This window comes from Cryptotermes secundus, unplaced genomic scaffold (assembly GCF_002891405.2).
Source record: "Cryptotermes secundus unplaced genomic scaffold, Csec_1.0 scaffold871, whole genome shotgun sequence".
NCBI classification, from domain to species: domain Eukaryota; kingdom Metazoa; phylum Arthropoda; class Insecta; order Blattodea; family Kalotermitidae; genus Cryptotermes; species Cryptotermes secundus.
In genome coordinates, this window is record NW_019740663.1 from 183,954 (window position 1) to 203,592 (window position 19,639).

Genomic DNA, 19,639 nt, shown 5'->3' on the forward strand with positions numbered 1-19,639 from the left:
AATCGCTCACTTTTGAATAGGGAGTAGATTCTAATAAATGTTCTGAAGGCCTTGGCTTCAATCATTTCCACGTGCAGTCTCCACGTAATCCACGTATCGAAGATTACACCGAAATAATTTACATGAAACTGCAGCTCGCCCGGTGTCCTCCTTATGTAACAAACCTGCAAGTGACTCACAGCAACAAAGAAATTGATTTTAGGCCCCAGATAAGTGCTTGACACCAAGACAGACTGGCCGACTGACCATCGGTAGTAACATAACTTTGACTTCGACTTGGTTGAGTCAGTTGAGAGTTGCAGTTGTGAGAAATGGGAAGCTGGTAGCTGCGGACAGGGGCTGTTCGGGAAACCAGAGGAAAGGGAACGTCCGTGTTGGAAGCCACTATTAAGATACGGCTGTTGAAGACTGAGAGGGCTTCATGTGTGTCGCAGTACGGTAAATTTGTAGAGATTACTGTTACATTTACCCATAGTTACGAGTTGTAAGAGTCCAGTAGATCCAAATACCATTCCCAATCCAGTGCCTAGTCACCAAGTAAAAGTAAGTAAGTAAAGCTATCCGTGTAACGGCCCATAGGGTTGTGAGACGTTAAGGGTCCCACATTATCTAGACAATTGGCTCAAAGATGGCGGTAAGGTACGTGACAAAATATTTTTTGCCGATATCACTGCCATCTGTGAACCGATTGTCTAGAAAGTGTAGGAGCCTCGATGTCTCACAACTCTATATGCCTCCAAGGCCTGTTGCATGTTTTTTTTTAATTCGCTTAGTGGGAATTGGAGTCCAGCTGGGTCCACTCGGTACGGCGCCATAGCTCAAGCGGTTAGTCACTGGCTTCCCACCGCGGCGGCTCGGGTTCGATCCCGGATCTGGTCAAGTGGGATTTGTGGTGCACAAAGTGGCGCTGGGGCAGGTTTTCTCCGAGTACTTCGGTTTCCCCTGCCAATATTTATTCCACCAGTTGCTCCACAATCACTCTCACCTATCATTTGGGGCTGGTACAATAGGTCAGAAGGGGCCGCATTACAAGGGACTTAGTCCCACCCCACTAGCATTAAAAAACACTGTTATTAAATTTGATTTAAAGAAAGAAGTCATTGCCGACTACATTAACATTAATGCAGGAAATACAGAAAGTAAGTGAAGATTTTCTTGCGAGAGGAGGGGCAGCTGTCGCATCTCCAACACCAGTACTTCCCTGCAGTCAGCTGTCGCATCTCCAACACCAGTACTTCCCTGTAGTCAGCTGTCGCATCTACAACACCAGTAATTCCCTGCAGTCAGCTGTCGCATCTCCAATACCAGTACTTCCCTGCAGTCAGCTGTCGCATCTCCAACACCAGTACTTCCCTGCAGTCAGCTGTCGCATCTCCAACACCAGTACTTCCCTGCAGTCAGCTGTCGCATCTCCAACACCAGTACTTCCCTGCAGTCAGCTGTCGCATCTCCAACACCAGTACTTCCCTGCAGTCAGCTGTCGCATCTCCAACACCAGTACTTCCCTGCAGTCAGCTGTCGCATCTCCAACACCAGTACTTCCCTGCAGTCAGCTGTCGCATCTCCAACACCAGTACTTCCCTGCAGTCAGCTGTCGCATCTCCAACACCAGTACTTCCCTGCAGTCAGCTGTCGCATCTCCAACACCAGTACTTCCCTGCAGTCAGCTGTCGCATCTCCAACACCAGTACTTCCCTGCAGTCAGCTGTCGCATCTCCAACACCAGTACTTCCCTGCAGTCAGCTGTCGCATCTCCAACACCAGTACTTCCCTGCAGTCAGCTGTCGCATCTCCAACACCAGTACTTCCCTGCAGTCAGCTGTCGCATCTCCAACACCAGTACTTCCCTGCAGTCAGCTGTCGCATCTCCAACACCAGTACTTCCCTGCAGTCAGCTGTCGCATCTCCAACACCAGTACTTCCCTGCAGTCAGCTGTCGCATCTCCAACACCAGTACTTCCCTGCAGTCAGCTGTCGCATCTCCAACACCAGTACTTCCCTGCAGTCAGCTGTCGCATCTCCAACACCAGTACTTCCCTGCAGTCAGCTGTCGCATCTCCAACACCAGTACTTCCCTGCAGTCAGCTGTCGCATCTCCAACACCAGTACTTCCCTGCAGTCAGCTGTCGCATCTCCAACACCAGTACTTCCCTGCAGTCAGCTGTCGCATCTCCAACACCAGTACTTCCCTGCAGTCAGCTGTCGCATCTCCAACACCAGTACTTCCCTGCAGTCAGCTGTCGCATCTCCAACACCAGTACTTCCTTGCTGTTAGCTGTCGGATCACCAGCGCCAGTAGTTCCCCAGACCTGCTAAAAAGTAAATGTGGTCGAATAATATAGGATGATCATTTCAGAGCTTCCCGCAAATCTTTTAGCCCTATAGGCGGAATATTCTAATGGATCTCCCGTCAAGTTGTGCTGTGGAGACTCCTAGTCAACCAGAGACCTACAGCCTACTCAAGCACTAGTAGAATTTGGTCAGTTTCACCATAGGCTAGAAGTTCTCTCCGTGGAACCTTTTTTTTATTGATAGTGGGGTGGGATTAGATCCCTTGTACTGCGGCCACTTCTGGCCTGTTCTACCAGCCCCAGATGATAGGTGTGGGTGATTGTGGAGCAATTGGTGGAATGAAGATTGGCAAGGGAAACCGAAGTACTCGGAGAAAACCTGCCCCAGCGCCACTTTGTCCACCACAAATCCCACTTGACCAGACCCGGGATCGAACCCGGACCGCCGCGGTGGGAAGCCATCGACTAACCGCTTGAGCTATGGCGCGGCCCTTCTGTAGAACCTTAGTAAAAAGTCTACATTCATGCACTGAAGCCCTTTCGTGGAAGTGGAGTAAACTTCGAACGCGAAGCTTGAAATAATGTTCTTATGTGAAAGGCACCTGAATGAATTCCTAGAAGTTCATTACAGTTTCACACACATTTCTTCGAATTTGTAATCACTGAGAAACCAGCGTTTAAGTTCGACTTCTATTTATGCCCAGTAACTATGAAATCGGTATTAAGCTTCAACATTCTCGTAATAGCAACCATGACATGCATGTACAGCGTGTGCTGTAATATGAGTAATTTATGGCTGCACTGAATTAGCCTATAAATGCATCGCTTCCGCAGTCCCTAGGACCCGACTTGACGCGAAGAGCGTCCGACTCTTCCGCCATAGAGTCTCAGTGATCTGTAGTAAGCACTAAGATGGCAGGACGAGCTAGGTAAGTTCATGGGGTAGAGTCTTTCTTTAGAAGCCAGTAGCTGCTCTGCCATCAACCAAAGTTCTCGGCTTCTGTGGATCCCGAGGTTCGTAAAGCCTGTATTCCAAGCCGCTGCGCGCCTCCTCATCGTGTCTTTGTTCCTCCTTTTCAATTTACCTAATCCTTCCAGCCGCACTATGGTCCTGGGGGTAACGGGCGGCCGGAGCGTAAGGCTGACAACCTGACCGCCATCTCTGAGCCCATTGTCTAGAAAATGTGGGAGCCTCAACCTCTCACAACCCTATGGGACTCCACTGCATGTTACAGGGATACCTTTACTTACTTACTTTACTTTAATATGCCTCCATCTTGCTAGGAGACGCTTAGTTGTATACATAACTACGTTTGGAACGTAGTGACGTATGTATGTGAGACAGGACAGCTCAGTTGGTGTAGCAAGGGCTACGGGCTGGACGACCGGTGTACGATTCTCGGCAGGGACAGGGACAGCGTCTAGGCAGCCTCTTGGGCCCACCCAACCTCCTTTCCAAAGGTTACTGTGGGCTCTTTTCCCAGGACTGAAGCCCCCGGGGCATGAATGGCATCTGACCATTCGCCTCCACATGCGGTTAAGAAATGTGGCTCTATATTTCCACTACTCCTTACGTTCTCGCCTTTTTCTTTTACCTTTTATGTATTTATGTATACGTAACACACTTTTATTACTTGTAAAATTGTGTATGCATTTCTCATCTCATCCACGCGTACACTATGCCCTCCCATCTCATCCTTTGTGATTTAATCATTTTATATTTAATGAATGCCGGCCACGGTAGCTGAGAGGTCTAAGGCATGTACTGTCTTCGCTTGCCCGGTAGCCGGGATCGTGGGTTCGAATCCCACTTAAGGCATGGATGTTTGGTATGTGTATGCGTTTATTCTGTGTTTGTGTTGTCCTGTGTTTAGTAGAGGTCTTGCGACGGGCTGATCACCCGTCCAATGAGACCTACCGTCTGTAAAACGTTCATGAAACTGAGAAATCAGCCCTGTGCTCCAAAGTAAAAAGAAGAGAGAGAGAGAGAGAGAGAAAAAAAAAATATTTAGTAAGTGTACACGTAATTAAGCTCCTCGTTATGCAGTTTTCTCTCACGAAAAGTTATGAAATTGTGAAGCACCGTCTTTGACAAATATTTGCTGAACACCTTGAACAAAATCGTCATTTACTCGTACTACAGATGGTCGACAACTTCGCTCTTCATCCTGAACATTCGTTCGCCCTTCTGTGAACACTGTACACCATTGTCTTAAGAGTTCCTTCACTCATTACATTTTGGCCGTAAACCTCCGCGCATAATTGACGGTTAATATCCGTAGCTCTCATGTTTTTAGCGCGAGGAAATCGGATAACTGCTCAAATTTCTCAGCTGGCGGGATTATTAATCGCAAGACATACCATAACTCACTTTGTATAGCGGGGTCTCCCCCGCTCCTACATTTTTTTTCCTTGGCACTACAGCCCCAGTGGACATAGGCCCACCTCCATGAACTGCTCTGTTCACTTCGGTTTTTCTCGATCTTACACATTCGCTAGGGCTCCTTGGGCGGGTGATCAGCTCGTCGCAAGGCCTCTACCTGTACACAAACACAGAAAAACGCACACACACAAACTAAACATCCATGCCCTGAGTGGGATTCAAACCCACGATCCCGGTTTCTAAACGAGCGAAACAGTACATGCCTTAGACCGCTCGGCTACCGTGACCGGCCCGATCCTACATTAGTTGCCTAAAATAAGCAGAAGTTACTTTCCGAACAGCCCTCGCGCAAGATTATTGCTAGTTACGCAGGTTGAATTTTACATTTTATAAACACCGTATAGTCCCCCCACAACCTCTATCCCTCCCTACCATTGGCTTCCCCTCTTTGTCTCTCTGGTCGGTCCCCCTTCCACTATGTGTAGCACTTCCCCTCACATGACTACTCTGGCTTTTCTCTGTCCCAGTTTGCTCGTTAGTCTCTCTTAGAACGGTAGAAGTGGTATCTGTGTGGAGTCTTGAGTTTTACAGAAAGTGTAGCTCTCATCACTTACCATACGTCCGGTTGCAGTAGAGTTTTGTTGTTTGCAGTGAGAAATATGGTGTCCAGTGGTTTATTAGGTTAAGTTTTGGTAGTGACAGTAGTAGTGTATTTCCGAGTGGCGTTTGATGTGAGAAGTATTAATCACTCAGCTTGGCCACAGGATTATCTGCCACAGTGTAAGTTTGGTTTCGTATTCTTTTGTTTTAGTGTGTAACTGTTATAAATGTTGTGATGTTATGACGTACACTTGAAAAGGGATCTTACTTAATCTCTGTAGGAATTTCCATTTCTTCTTGATGACAGTTTACAAATAAATGAATTCTAATGCAGTAGATATGTGCTTCGCGACAATTTCTGTATGATGCTAGATTGGTTGAGTATACACTAGATAAACATATTTGTAATTGGTGACAAAACAAACAGTACCAGGTGCTGGATTTGTAACTACTGACGGAAACAATCAAGACGTTTTGTGTGATGAAATGAGCTACGGGCGGTAGGATTTCTTTTGGCGCGTAGTCGCATATACGTAACACACTTTCAGTATTTATGCTTAATGCAATCACACTGTGTTTCTCAGTGTGTTAATCAAGCAATGTATCTGAAAATAATATGCCTCCCCGTACATATTACGAGTATAATTTGCCTGTAGGTCATGTAACTCCCGACCAAGTAACAGTTGACTGTCAACGGATTACTTTCAAAAGCGTACGGTACTGTTGAGCTGCCGTTTCTGCACACCAGCCAAATTAAAAATCGTAAAATCCTGCCGTGGGCCGCAAGCCAAGTAACAAAAATGGAAGTCATTATAAAAATATATAAATATATTAACCTGGTGACAATTTTTGGAATTAATGCAATGCTAAATATAATTAGGAAGACCTAGAATATTATATAGAATTTTTAGACGTAGAAAGGGTGGAAGGTCCCGTCCGGCATACCAGTTTTTTTTTCTTCTCTCCAGTGGTTGCCAACATCCGGACGTGACAAGTGGCAACTCGGAGGCAGCTTTCCAATCTTCCATCGTCGAGTCGGTTTCTAGAATTGCTCTCGACCACTTTCGTTTTTTTTTAATGAGCTGTTGACACACATGTGTGCTTCCAAAAAGTCATATTATTGACTGTGTGTGGGTGCTAACCAGTGGAAAGCTTGTCAGCAAGTAAACAAGAGTTTGTAAAAGTCAAAAGTCAATTATTTGGTGTATTTCTCAGGACCAGCGATGTGATGGCGGGGTCTTTGGGGGTGGGGCTAGCGCGAGCCCATTGTTAACAGTTTGGAAACACACACCTGCTCGTAATGCAAATCCATTACCACCATTTAAAAATCAACACTAACATCAAAGATCACTGAAAAGAAGTTGAATGTGGCCTCATACATGCGTATTATCTTGAAAACGGCAGTTGAATTCTTGTTGAAAAATCGGAAGTTCTTCCTCATATTCTTTTTAGCACGAATGGTCTTTTCCGTGCATAGTATTTGATAGACCGACCGACCGCCCGCCGCTTGTCGGCGAAATTAGTGCCAGCTTTAGCGGATAGAGGGTGTCGCCTGGTCGTTAATTGCGGGCTAAAACCACGGAGTTTTTTTTTTGTTTAGTATTTGATAGAAGTCGAAGTTTCCTGTCGAACGTTGCCGTGTTTTGTTAGGCATTTCATTTAAATTGTGATGTGCTCTTTATAAGTTGATATTGACTTCATTAATGAGTTGAGTGACATCAGCATAAAACGCAAAGTACTCGTTCAGTCGCGATATCAAAGCCAAGGAAAAGTTTCCCTCTTATCAAGAAATAATTCAACTTCTGACGTCAGATCATGCACGCGTTTAAAGCATCCTACCTTTTTTTTCCTTGGCACTACAGCCCCAGTGGGCCTAGCTCGGTTTTTCTAGATCTTACACATACGGTAGGACTCCTTGGGCGGGTGATCAGCTCGTCGCAAGGCCTCTACCTATACACAAACACAGAAAAACGCAAACACACAAACGAAACATCCATGCTCTGAGTGGGATTCGAACCCACGATCCCGGTTTCCAAGCGAGCGAAGACAGTGCATGCCTTAGACCGCTCGGCTACCGTGACCGGCGCATCCTACCTTTACCCTATAGAATTTCGCTACAGCAGATAACATATCCGCACTCAAATTCATTATCGCTCAAGTAGTCTTTAAAATAGCAGTCATCCGTGGCTTTTGACCCAATGAAATAGCGAGTTTTGATACCACTGGAAGATCATTAATCGTACTGTTGGGGGATTTTATGCGCATTCTGTTGGTGTGTATCATGAAATTGTAGTGCGTTGTCCGTTTGTTGTAAGCGAAGGCTCGCGATTTGTTCTGCCGGCCGTAGTGGCGCATCTACCACCAGTAGTTGTGTGGTAGGGTTTGCAGACTTCGCAGTGTTCACTTCCCCCCCCTCCTGGCAATACAGCCCCAGTGGGCGTAGGCCTACCTCCATGAACTTCTCCGTTCACTTTCGGTTTTTCTAGATCTTACGCATTCGGTAGGCCTCCTTGGTCGTCGCAAGGCCTTTACCTGTACACAAACAGAAACGCACACACAAACTACATATCCATGCCCTGAGTGGGATTCGAACCCACGATCCCGGTTTCCAAGCGAGCGAAGACAGTACATGCCTTAGACCGCTCGGCTACCGTGACCGGCAGTGTCCACTTAACTGCGTTTAAATCTACACGTATCCCTTTCAGTGGCGTTAAGTCAGTTCAGTTTTGACCACCGTGTTGAGTCTGTGAAGGCATAAAGCAAGTTATATTGTGTCGCTTATGTCTATGCTGGTATTATTTACTTTAGAAATCCGTTTATAACTAACGGCTTTCATTTTAAAACTTTTTTTTTTTTTCTGAGGAAAGCAGTCTTCTGGGATGTGGTGCCGTGTAGATCTTGTGTAAACTGACGTTTCGGAGGACGTTTCACCACAGTTTTCAGGGTAGAAAATCCGCGAGCGAGGAACCAGCGTTAGCAGGTGGCGGCACACAAGATCTGCACGCCGCCACATCCCAGAAGACGGCATTCTTCACCCACTTTGAAATTTACAAGTTTTATTAACAACTTTCCTTTCCCCCTCTCTGTCTCTTTCTCTCTTGCACTGTATCGATAAAAGGACATGCCAGTATCTTTAAACTAACACAGTGAATGACAGTAACATACTTGGTATTACGTTCATCACGAATGCTGTTGAACCGAAGTGTCGTTTACAGTCAACTGCGCGCGCGAAATTGCCAAATCACGTTCGTACATTCCTTCCAGTTGCGTTTGTTTGTTTGTTTTTTTTTTACTAAGTGGTAATGTACAGACATTCTCCTGTGTTAAAAGAGAAACTTAGCGAAGTACAGTTTCACAATGATAAATGTCCCTGTACAGCCGTGATAGCGCAGTCGGTATAGCGACTGGCTACGGACTGGACGACTAAGGGGTCGGAGCTCGAGTCCTGGTAGGGTCAAGAATTTTCTCCTCTCCAACTTGTCCAGACCGGCTCTGGGGCCCACCCAACCCACTATATAATGGGTACCGGGGGCTCTTTCTCCGGGACTAAAGCGGCCGGGGCTTGATGCTGACCACTCACCTCCATCTAGAGCCGAGGTCAAGAAAACGTGGGTATATACATCCACTGTGCCGGTCACGGTAGCCGAGCGGTCTAAGGCATGTACTGTCTTCGCCCGCTCGGAAATCGGGATTGTGGGTTCGAATCCCACTCAGCATAGATGTTTGTGTGCGTTTTTCTGTGTTTGTATACAGGTAGAGGCCTTGCGACGAGCTGATCACCCACCCAAGGAGACCTACCATATGTCTTAAGATCTAGTGAAACCGAAGTGAAACGGAGAGTTTCATGGAGGTAGGCCTAGGTCCAAATGAGGGCTGTAGCGCCAATAAAAAAAATAGATCCACTGTTACGTACGCCTTCATGGGGTAGTGGCTAATTAGTTAAGCACATGGGGAACTTTTACCTTATTACTTCTAGCTCGTCTTTAGTGGAATCGTTGGCGGGTCGTACTGTGTACCTGCCTTCGTGTAATATGGTCGTGTAGAATTACTGATACCTATTTCTTGTCTTGGACTGATTATGGTTTTTAGAAATTAATGACTTGTGTATCGCACTGTACGCGTTACTGAGTTTAATGTGTTTACATATACGGCTCGGCTTGGCTTGAAACTGAACCAGTAGCCCGCCACTGATCTCTTTTCTGAGCCACTTTAATCCACTCCTCATCTTGATACAGCACTTGTACATTTTCTCTTAGATCTCTAGTGGCCTCTTTCCCTCAGGTTTTGTAGCCAAAATTATGTATGGATCTTTCATCTCTCACGAGAGAGCTGTAGTATGTAAGTACCCTTCCGGCTTAGGTGATGCTTGGGTTCCAAAATGTTGATCACGAAACTCTCTGTTTAGATACTGGTCGAGAGTGTCATGTTATGTCCCCAGCTAGTTCAAATACACACCACCCATACACTGTTATGTATTATGCATGTATATAAAAATTGTAACGTACTTAGGGTGTGTGAGTATCGACGTGCTATTTATTGGTGAATGGATGTTTTGGCAATTTATATACACAGCTCGGAATTACAAGCACTTAAAAACGCTATCCCTGATCGCCACACTATGCAAACCACTACACGCTAAGACCTCTCCCGCCTGCAGTGTCTTCTGCGCGCAAATCGTCACTTTCCGGCGAATGTCCCACAACTGAACTGTAGCGCCATCTCTCCTCAGCCTCCCTTGCCGAACTCAACTGCCTCATTGTTCAAACTGCCCTGGTTATAACTTCTCGGCACCGGACCACGTAGAAAACATACTTCAACTGTTGTTGAGTGTATATTCTTTGCCACGGGAACTTGCTTACCGATCAGTTGCCTAGAAACGGGTTGCATAACAACGTTGTTTATCCATTGCATAGCAGCAGCTGTGCACGCTACAATATGTACGAGGGGGTACCCAAAAGAAACCGAACTTATTTTTTTTTTAAACTTATTTATTCAAATTTTAAGCATAAACCTTCAATCCTCTTCAAAGTACTCTCCACTTACACTAATACACTTGTCTAGTCTTTTATTCCATTTTTCAAAACATTGTCTAAATTCATCTTTTGAGATGCTTGACAGCGCCTCCGTCGGTTTTTCCTTCACCTCAGCAACATCAGCGAAACGCTGAAAAAAAGTTTTGATCATTTCGGGACTCTTCTTTCAAAGCACAGCATGCTTCCACGCGACCTTGTTTTTGTTCAGCAGTCAGCAGTCGTGGCACGAATTTCGCAGCCACCATTTTCATTCCCAAATCTTCTGTTAAAATTCGCTGAACTGAACTCCAAGTCACTCCCGACAGCTCCACAATTTCTTCGATGGTCCGTCGTCGATCTTCCTTGATGATTTCACGAATTTTTTCAACATTTTCATGTGTTCGGGCCATGGAAGGACGACCAGAACGAGGTTTGTCATCAATTGACATTTCACCATTTTTGAAATGGGAAAACCACTCAAACACTTGAGTTTTCCCCATAGCATCGTCCTTGTACGCCGTTTTTAACATTTCAAGAGTTTCTGTTCCACTTTTCCCGAGCAAAAAGCAGAATTTCACCGCCGCACGCTGTTCACGAAAATCAGCCATTGCAAAAACGACGATCACACAAAACAGTTGTCACTATAAACTCTGCCGAAACTAGTCCTTACCTTCTGAAGCAACGGTAGTCGGCTTATCGACTCAGGAATGTTAGCTCTATGCGCTCATAGCGGCAAAACGCGGTACTACAAAAGCTCTGCCCACAAAAAAATTAGTTCGGTTTCTTTTGGGTACCCCATCGTATACTCGTATATGCATGTTAGTCGAATATTTTACGTCTTTTCATTGCCTTTGGTTTTGGTTGGAAAATACTGCTGACGTAAAAATTCAACGATTAACTCCAGTACCTTTCATTTTGAACACTTAGCGGATCATATTTTAGGCAGTTTCTTTCCATAGCTACACCGAAAGAGTAAATTGCATTTCATACGAAATCACGTTAACGAGAATTTCCAGCGGCGAGGAGGGATAAGCGTGTAAATACAAGATACAATTGTTCCTTTGCTTAATTGGTTAAGCACCACGCCATGAAGACATACGAGGGAGTGGAGGTGTAGCCCCACCATACTTGACCTCGGCACTATATAAGGTGATGATCAGCTTCACGCCTTGGACTCTTTACCCCCTGGGAGAAGGTACCTCGTGCCCATTGGATGGTCTGGGTGGATCCCAGAGCCGGTCTGGACACTGCAGAGTAGAGAAACATCTCTCTACCCTGCCGGGAATCTAACCCCGGCCGTCTACCCCGCAGCCCGTCGCTACCAGATTTTCTGAGAAGTAGTGGGTCTGTAACGGGGTCCACCCAGCCTCGTGAGGATAATTAAGGAGCTACTTGAATGGGGGGGGGGAATCGGCTCCGCTAGAGAACAGAGATTAACGGCCGTGGAATTCCGTTGCGCTTACCACGTGACACCTTCCATCCGCTAAAGTTGGCACTAACTTCGCCGACAAGCGGCGATCGCTCGGTCGGTATAGTTCGCTTGCGGATGAAAAGCCAAGGAGTTGTTTTGTTGGGTGTTGTCAGCCAGGCTGTTAGTTTGATCCGAGCAAGGGCATTGCATCACATCGTGTTCAAAGCGGCACGAGGGCAGATGAAGTCTCAACACACGGTGCGCCTGCTTCGCACAGAAGTAGGCAGCTGTCAGGAGGAAGAGATCTGACTAAGGGTTTCTAGCTTTGAGATTCAATTTAGTTTCATTTGCATGAATGTGCTTCAGCATTTCATAGATCGACTTTTGTGAATTCTTTGACATACACTGCAGATGTTTGTAATTCTCCATGTATTGCTGTCACTTTGTTGTGATCGATTGTTGTAAAATTAATCGTGGGTGCTAAAATCCATATTTTTACATTATGTTTTTGCTTTGGCCACAGGCTCAAATTGGGGCGCATTAGCCAGTGACATCCCATTTGTTTGTTTGAATGGTGGTGAGCCTTTTTTGTTTCCAGTTCCATGTCTGTGGCTTCTCTGCTTGCAGTTTGGGTAGTGATGTGATGGTTCTAAGTTAATTCTTTGTGGCCATCCGTTCAGTTGCACGCCCACCACTTTGTGCCAGGTCTAGCGGACATTTTCCAGTAGATCTTTGGCGATATTTTCCCATATTTTATTTCAGTTTCCTTTTTAAGTATTTTACACGTATTCTCAGTTTTGTTTTTTGGTTATGCAGTAGAACTTGGTTATAACGTCATCAAAGGGACCTAAAAATAGTGTCGTTATAAACGAATGTCGTTGTAACCGAAATGGGCACTTCCACAGTAGCCTTATGTTAGTCACGTAAAAATCTACCAAAAACCGAGTTAAAATGTTGCATTTTTTAGTGAAATACGTAGTTAAGTACAGACTAACGTAACATTAACGTGGAATTGCCCAAATGTGTAATATCAAAGACATATTACAGCGCTTTTCACTGACAATACACACCGCACTAATACTGTATATTAAAGGTAGGCCTACTCACCAAATTACAGTAGATTACATCAATTGTTGTGCCTTACTGTACCTAGATACGAGTACAGTAATCAGTTATCTTCATCTGTTTCCTGTTACTTGCCCAATACACACTTTCTAAATTACGTTCAATGTCCATATCAGAGAAATTCAGGAATGAAAATGACGTTACATACGAGGTTGATGCATTTGTGCATGTCGTACTAAGCAAGGTATAAAAACAGTTGCTTTATGAGGAATTAGTTCGTACCATTGAATATTTGACGCAATAGACAAGGTGTCGCAGAAACCGATGTTGCTATAACCAAGTTTTACTGTATATGTATGCTTTATGTTTCTTACAACGGTGTAGACTGTTCCTTCTGTCGATGACTGTAAAGTTCGAAGACCTTGATTCATGTAACCGCAGTCCTAAAAAAAACTGTTATAAAAGTTTTAATTTCCGTGGAATGACTTGCAGAACCACTCGGCCGTCAAGAGTGCTTCTGCTGCTATGCTCAACTCTCGCGTTCCGCGAGGTAAATTGATTTTATTGTCCTATTTGGTATGTGGTAATTTCAGTGAGGGGTGTGATAGAAATGGTGAACTCTAGTCTCTCCCATTTGCGAGACCGCTTCATAGTTTCATGTTTGTGCCCGCAAACGACTCAGCCCTTTTTTGGACCTTGGCTGCTTTCTCAGTTTCTTGATCTATACACATTTGGTAGGACTCTTTGGACGGGGGATGAAACAAACAAAAACAAACTCCGTGGTCTTTAGTCCGCAAGTGAACTATACCGACCGAGCGATCGCCACTTGTCGGCGAAGTTAGTGCCAACTTTTGCGGATAGAGGGTGTCGTGTGGTCAGCGCAACGGATCCCCACGGCCGTTAATCTCGGTTTTCTAGCTCGTAGCCGCTATTTCCTTGAAATAGCTCCTCAATTATCCTCACGAGGCTGAATGGACCCCGTTCCAGAACCACTGCTTCTTAGAAAATCTGGTAGCGCCTGGAATCGTACCCGGAACCTCTGGATCTGTAGCCAGGAATTCTGACCACTAGACCACAGAGGCGGTCGAGACACACAAGCAATCCGTACAAAATTTAGCGGGTGTAGGCATATGGAGGATAATACAATATTGGATCCTAGAAGAGTAGGCTGTGTGGAGTGGATTCATTTGTGTCAGGACAGGGTAATGGTTACGGTATTTAATTCTCTGCTTTCATAAAAGTAGTCGGATTTAGATGAGCGGCTACTGGCGCAAGGGCTTTTCTCCACGGAAGCGAAGAATTAAATACTGTTTGATGCAGAGTCCTACGTGAGAAACTAATGGTCGCTCAGATAGTCAGAATCCCTGGCCGTGCCATAGCTCAAGCGGTTAGTCGCTGGCTTCCCACCGTGGCGGCCCGGGTTCGATCCCGGGTCTGGTCAAGTGGGATTTGTGGCGGACAAAGTGGCGGTGGGGCAGGTTTTCTACGAGTACTTCGGTTTCCCCTGCCAATCTTCATTCCACCAATTGCTCCACAATCACCCTCACCTATCATCTGGGGCTGGTACAATAGGCTAGAAGTGGCCTCAGTACAAGGGCCTTAGTCCCACCCCACTAGCGTCAGATTCCCAGAATATCATGGAACCTGAAGAACCATTAACTGTGTTCACAGGAAATTGCACTGCTCATCCCGAACATAACTAAAACAATCGGCGATACGTGATAACAAAGCGGACATCTTCAAACCTAACCTCAACATATGTACGATGTATGTATTTCGTTTCGCGTCTTACTTGCAATCCTGCCATGGGAAGTGCTAGCTGAAGTGGACTGCGAGAATACGATGTATTCCCTGTTCTTTCGTAATCGAACCGGTTTCATTTTTATGGCCGGATAACATTTCTCTAGAAGAAATATCGCTTGAGCGTTACGTTGTGCACGTATACAGTAGAACTTGGTTATAACGTCATCAAAGGGACCTAAAAATAGTGTCGTTATAAACGAATGTCGTTGTAACCGAAATGGGTACTTCCACAGTAGCCTTATGTTAGTCACGTAAAAATCTACCAAAAACTGAGTTAAAATGTTGCACGTTTTAGTGAAATACGTAGTTAAGTACAGACTAACGTAACATTAACGTGGAATTGCCCAAATGTGTAATATCAAAGACATATTACAGCGCTTTTCACTGACAATACACACCGCACTAATACTGTATATTAAAGGTAGGCCTACTCACCAAATTACAGTAGATTACATCAATTGTTGTGCCTTACTGTACCTAGATACGAGTACAGTAATCAGTTATCTTCATCTGTTTCCTGTTACTTTCCCAATACACACTTTCTAAATTACGTTCAATGTCCATATCAGAGAAATTCAGGAATGAAAATGACGTTACATACGAGGTTGATGCATTTATGCATGTCGTACTAAGCAAGGTATAAAAACAGTTGCTTTATGAGGAATTAGTTCGTACCATTGAATATTTGACGCAATAGACAAGGTGTCGCAGAAACCGATGTTGCTATAACCAAGTTTTACTGTATATATATTGGTATGGCTTTGTGCTTGAGGTCTGTAATATCGACTTGTCGCTGAAATCGTAGTTTGTTTCATAACACTTTCGGAGAATGAGCCGTGATAACTGCGTCGGTATAGAGACTAGGCTGCCGGCTGGAAGCCCGAGGGGTCGGGGTTCGACTCTCGGCTGAGACAAGAGATTTTTATCTTCTCCATGACGTCCAGTCCGACTCTGCGGCCCACCCATTTTCCTATGCAGTGGGTACTCTTATCCCATGGTAAAGAGATAGGGGCGTGAAGGTGACCGTTCTAGATCCAAGATTAAGAATTGTGAAGCTGTATCTCCACTCCTCCATACGTCTTCATGGCGTGGTGCGTAATTAATTAATTAATTGAAGCCCAGGGAGAATTTTACCTAGTACCTTCAGTAGTTAAGAATATATGAGGAGCCGGGATAGCTCAGACTGTATAGCGACTGGCTACTGGCTGGACGACTGAGGGGTCGGAGTTCGAGTCCCCTAGGGGGGCAAGAATTTTCTCTCCTCCATGTCGTCCACACCGGTTCTGTGGTCCACTCCACCACCTATACAGTGGGTACTGAGGGCTCTTTCCCAGTGTTAAAATGGCCGGAGTGTGAAGCTGACCACTCACACCCCCCCAACTAGTGCCGAGATCAAGAAAATGTGGATATATACACCCACACCCCAATACGCCTTCATGGCATAGTGCTAAATTAGTTGAGCACGGGGACAACTTCAACTTCGCCTTTTTTACCTTAGCGTCAAGTGATAGGATGTGCAGTGAGTAATGAGTTGGGAAGGATGCGCAAATAAACGGCCGTGGCCTAATTCAGGGTTCTATCCCCGTATTCGCCTGCTTCGATGGAGGGAAGCCATGAAAGCCTCAGTCAGGCTAGCTAATTTCCGGGCCGAGATTTCAACCCAGACTCTCCGTAATAAAAAGCAAACATGCTACACCATCGCGACACTCTGTTTAACAGCATGGCAGTTTGCGGCATATACGTATGTTCCTGTGTGACGTCCATTTTGTTTTCCGATTTACAAATGTCAGACCCGCATCTCAAAATCTGTGAGTCGACCTTGAATGCTTCTGTGTGCGTGTGTGTCTTGCATTGGCGAAGCAGTTCGTGAAGTATCGTTTTGCGACCGTGGGATAGGGGGAAATGTGGGGAGGTGTATGCGTCTTGTTGGCGCCTGCGTGACTCGTGTCTGAAAACAGGGCACAAGACAATCTCGAACAGTATGTATGAAAGATTTCGATTTGGAGGTCATTGTGAATGGCTCCTATATCTGAAGCTTTGCTTGCTGCCTGCTTCATGCTGGTTTCATCATTGAATTATTCTTCGACCCTAAAGATGGTAACGATATGTTTCTCCGAAGCCCCTTGAAGGGCTAATCCCCCGGTTTTTAATAAATTTTATTAATTTGGAGATTGAAGAGCCTGAATATTGCATTTTGTTAGGTCATAAGTTTGCGCTGAAATAGGCAACCTATGCAGGGCGATTATAAATTATTTGGGTGATAAGAAATTAGTGATATTTTCGAGACAGTTACACGCACAAACGTGAAGCAGTTTGACAATAGCAAGGAAACTGATGAAGATTATCTAGAGATGTTCGCTATATGCTTCATTTATTACCCAGCGAACGTCAAGGTGATATTCGAATTCTTCCCGCGTATGACGCAACTGTGTCTCATCGAAGTTAGCTACGCCATGTGAAATTTGCTCTCGAAGGTCTTGTTGCGTCAGAGGTTGGTATACCTTGTCTTTCACATATTCGTGTGGTTAGAAGTCGCATGAAATAATGTCAGGAGATCTGTAGGGCTAAGGGCTGGCTCTTGCTTGTTCTATCCAAGCTTTTTGCACTTCAGACTCCATTTTTCTTGGCTAGTGATCGGAGCGCTATCCGCGGCGGATGTGTTACACTCATTATTGCGGAAGAAAACTTCAGTTCAGATTGTTTCGTGTTTGTGTCTGTAAGCGTTTCGAAATTATACAAATTTTGTTCCGTCCAAATCAATTAGAACAGCTCTGTATGTTCCAGTTTGCTGTCTCGGTGTTTTTGGATGCCGTAAATTTTCGCGTTTCAGAACGGAAATGTAGAAACGGTTGTGGTAATTATTCTGTTAGATCTGAGGCTGTCACGGTGGTGGCCCTGAATATTACTGGTTTCTGAAATGTGACGCCTTTTTTTTTTCTTCTTGCATCTGTTAACTGGAGTTTCAGGAGGAAACTCTCAGTGACTTCGGGTTCTTTCACAGCTCCACTAACTGTGATTGGATAGTTAAGGGCGCTTGTCTCGGTCGTCCCTCTCCCTGCACCCACACAACCTATTCCCATGCTCGGCTTCCTCTTTTGCCCTGAAGATGGAAGCAGCAGGTTTCTCCTAAACTCCTGTGAGCGTCTACTGAACTAGGGCGTCACATAACAGAAGATTTAATATGTAAGCTGTAAGATGGCCGTCGCTTAGATTGGCCGTTAAGCATTGCGATGTTACGAAAGTGCGCAGAGTTGCCTCAAATGGATTTCAACATCTCAGTTATGGTGAAGAGGCCATCTCGACATCGTGTACTCGTACAGTTACGTAAGCCGACAGCACCTGCCGTCGTAAACATGTGAAGTAAAACCATAAATTTGCTCTTAGTCATTTATATTGTAGGTTTTATTATAGCGAACTCTCCAGTTAATCGTGTGGGCATTGTGTAAATACCTGACGAACTGCTGTTTGGGACCCATTGTTATGTTTCCGTGGAATCTTTTATCAGGTTCTCAAAGATTGTAACAGCTTACACACAGAGCTTCAGAATTTGAAGTTTCGAAAGAAGAAGAGTGTGGATTTAGTATGTTCCCAGATCGCAGCGAGTCACTCCTGTTGGGTTTTCATTGAAGAAACGTCCGTAGTTGGAAGTGCACGCTGTGTGTGCGCTCGCATCCCTGTGCAGTCAATAAAATCACCTTTTCCGCCCGTCTGTCTGTAGGCAACAGCAAACTCAGTCACCGCTGTAAGAACCCCATATTCAGCAACCTGACAGCAGCTGAGCAGATTTTTCATTCAGTTTTATAGTGGTGACTTTTCACGAAATTCTGCCATCCCATTTCAGTTTTGCTTGAAATCGGCAACAGTAATGAACACTTCACGGCTCGAGCTTAATGCCCTGAATTAACCAACTGATTGGCCGACCAAATACAAGTGCTCTGACGGTATTGTGGTCCATTGTTGCATGAATTCCACCATCAGCACTCCTTCCCTATCCCAGAAAACAGTTGCCATCAGCTTTGTGGCAGGCGGACGTTTGTTTCGACTTTCTCCACTTCTTTGATGAATGTGTGTGCATCCTCTGCTTTGACTGTTCTTAGGTTTCAATAACCAGGTTTCATCAACTGTTACTCGTACGTTGCAAATGAGAAATTCGTCGCCATCTTTGTGGTATCGCTCTGAAACAGTCGAAGCCGAAGCCATTCTCTGCATTTTGTGAGCACACTTTAGCATTTTGGGAACCCGTCTTGCGCAAAACTTATGATAGCCTAACCTAAATGTGATAATCTCATAGAGAACAGTGCGTGAAATTTGTGGAAATTCACACGAAAGTTCTGAAGTTGTGAAGCGCTGTCTTTCACACAGTTTTGTTAACAACACTTTGAACAAGAGCATTACTCACTACAGACGGCTGACCACTTCGCTCTTTTTTGTGGACATTTGTTCGCCCATTTTTGAACATTGTACACCGTTGTCTTAAGAGTTCCTTCACTCATTACATTTTGATCGCAAACCGCGCATAATTCACTATGTTTTTAAGGTGAATAAAGCGGATAACAGCGCGAATTTCTCAGCTGGCGAGATTATTAATAGCAGGACACATTATAACACTCTGTAGAGACAAGAACCAACACTTTATGTGGTGGTTTAGAAGGCAGTGAGTCGTGACGCTACTTCGCATGCGCGAGCTCCCCCCCCCCTTACCGTAGTTGCCCAAAATAAACTGAGGTCATATCCCTCTTATTTAGCAGAGTAAAAAAATATTGCTAACAGGACCTGTAGTGAAAATGAAATACATTTTATACCCAATACATTTTTCCATGTCTAAAAATGTTCGTGTTATCGATAACTAATTAAAATTTATCGCAGTCTCCAGCATATATTTTTAGTTGGTTGTTTAACGACGCTGTGTGTTCAGTAATGAATTTACTGTCTCTGCATTTGACCTACCTTGACCTTAGCTAGCATAAGCAAATCCATGCATAACCGAATACTTGCTGAACACCTCATTATTTTGCATTTTAACTGTCCTAGTCACTACATAACTATATAATCCCTGAAATAGCTAGTTAATTGT

General features: G+C 44.9%; 2 protein-coding genes across 3 annotated transcripts in view; both read left to right on the forward strand.

Moving 5' to 3' along the window:
* Positions 1 to 1,121: 1,121 nt before the first annotated feature.
* On the forward strand, positions 1,122 to 2,342 carry LOC111872548. Its single transcript, XM_023866581.1, has one exon. The coding sequence runs from the start codon at positions 1,122 to 1,124 to the stop codon at positions 2,340 to 2,342; it is 1,221 nt and encodes a 406-aa protein (XP_023722349.1).
* Positions 2,343 to 5,188: 2,846 nt separating this feature from the next.
* Positions 5,189 to 19,639, forward strand: part of LOC111872553 — a 192,711-nt gene continuing 178,260 nt past the window's right edge. For both annotated transcript variants that reach the window (XM_023866586.2, XM_023866587.2), the window contains exon 1: positions 5,189 to 5,454. The gene's annotated coding sequence lies outside the window, so the exon portion shown is untranslated. The remainder of the gene's footprint in view (positions 5,455 to 19,639) is intronic.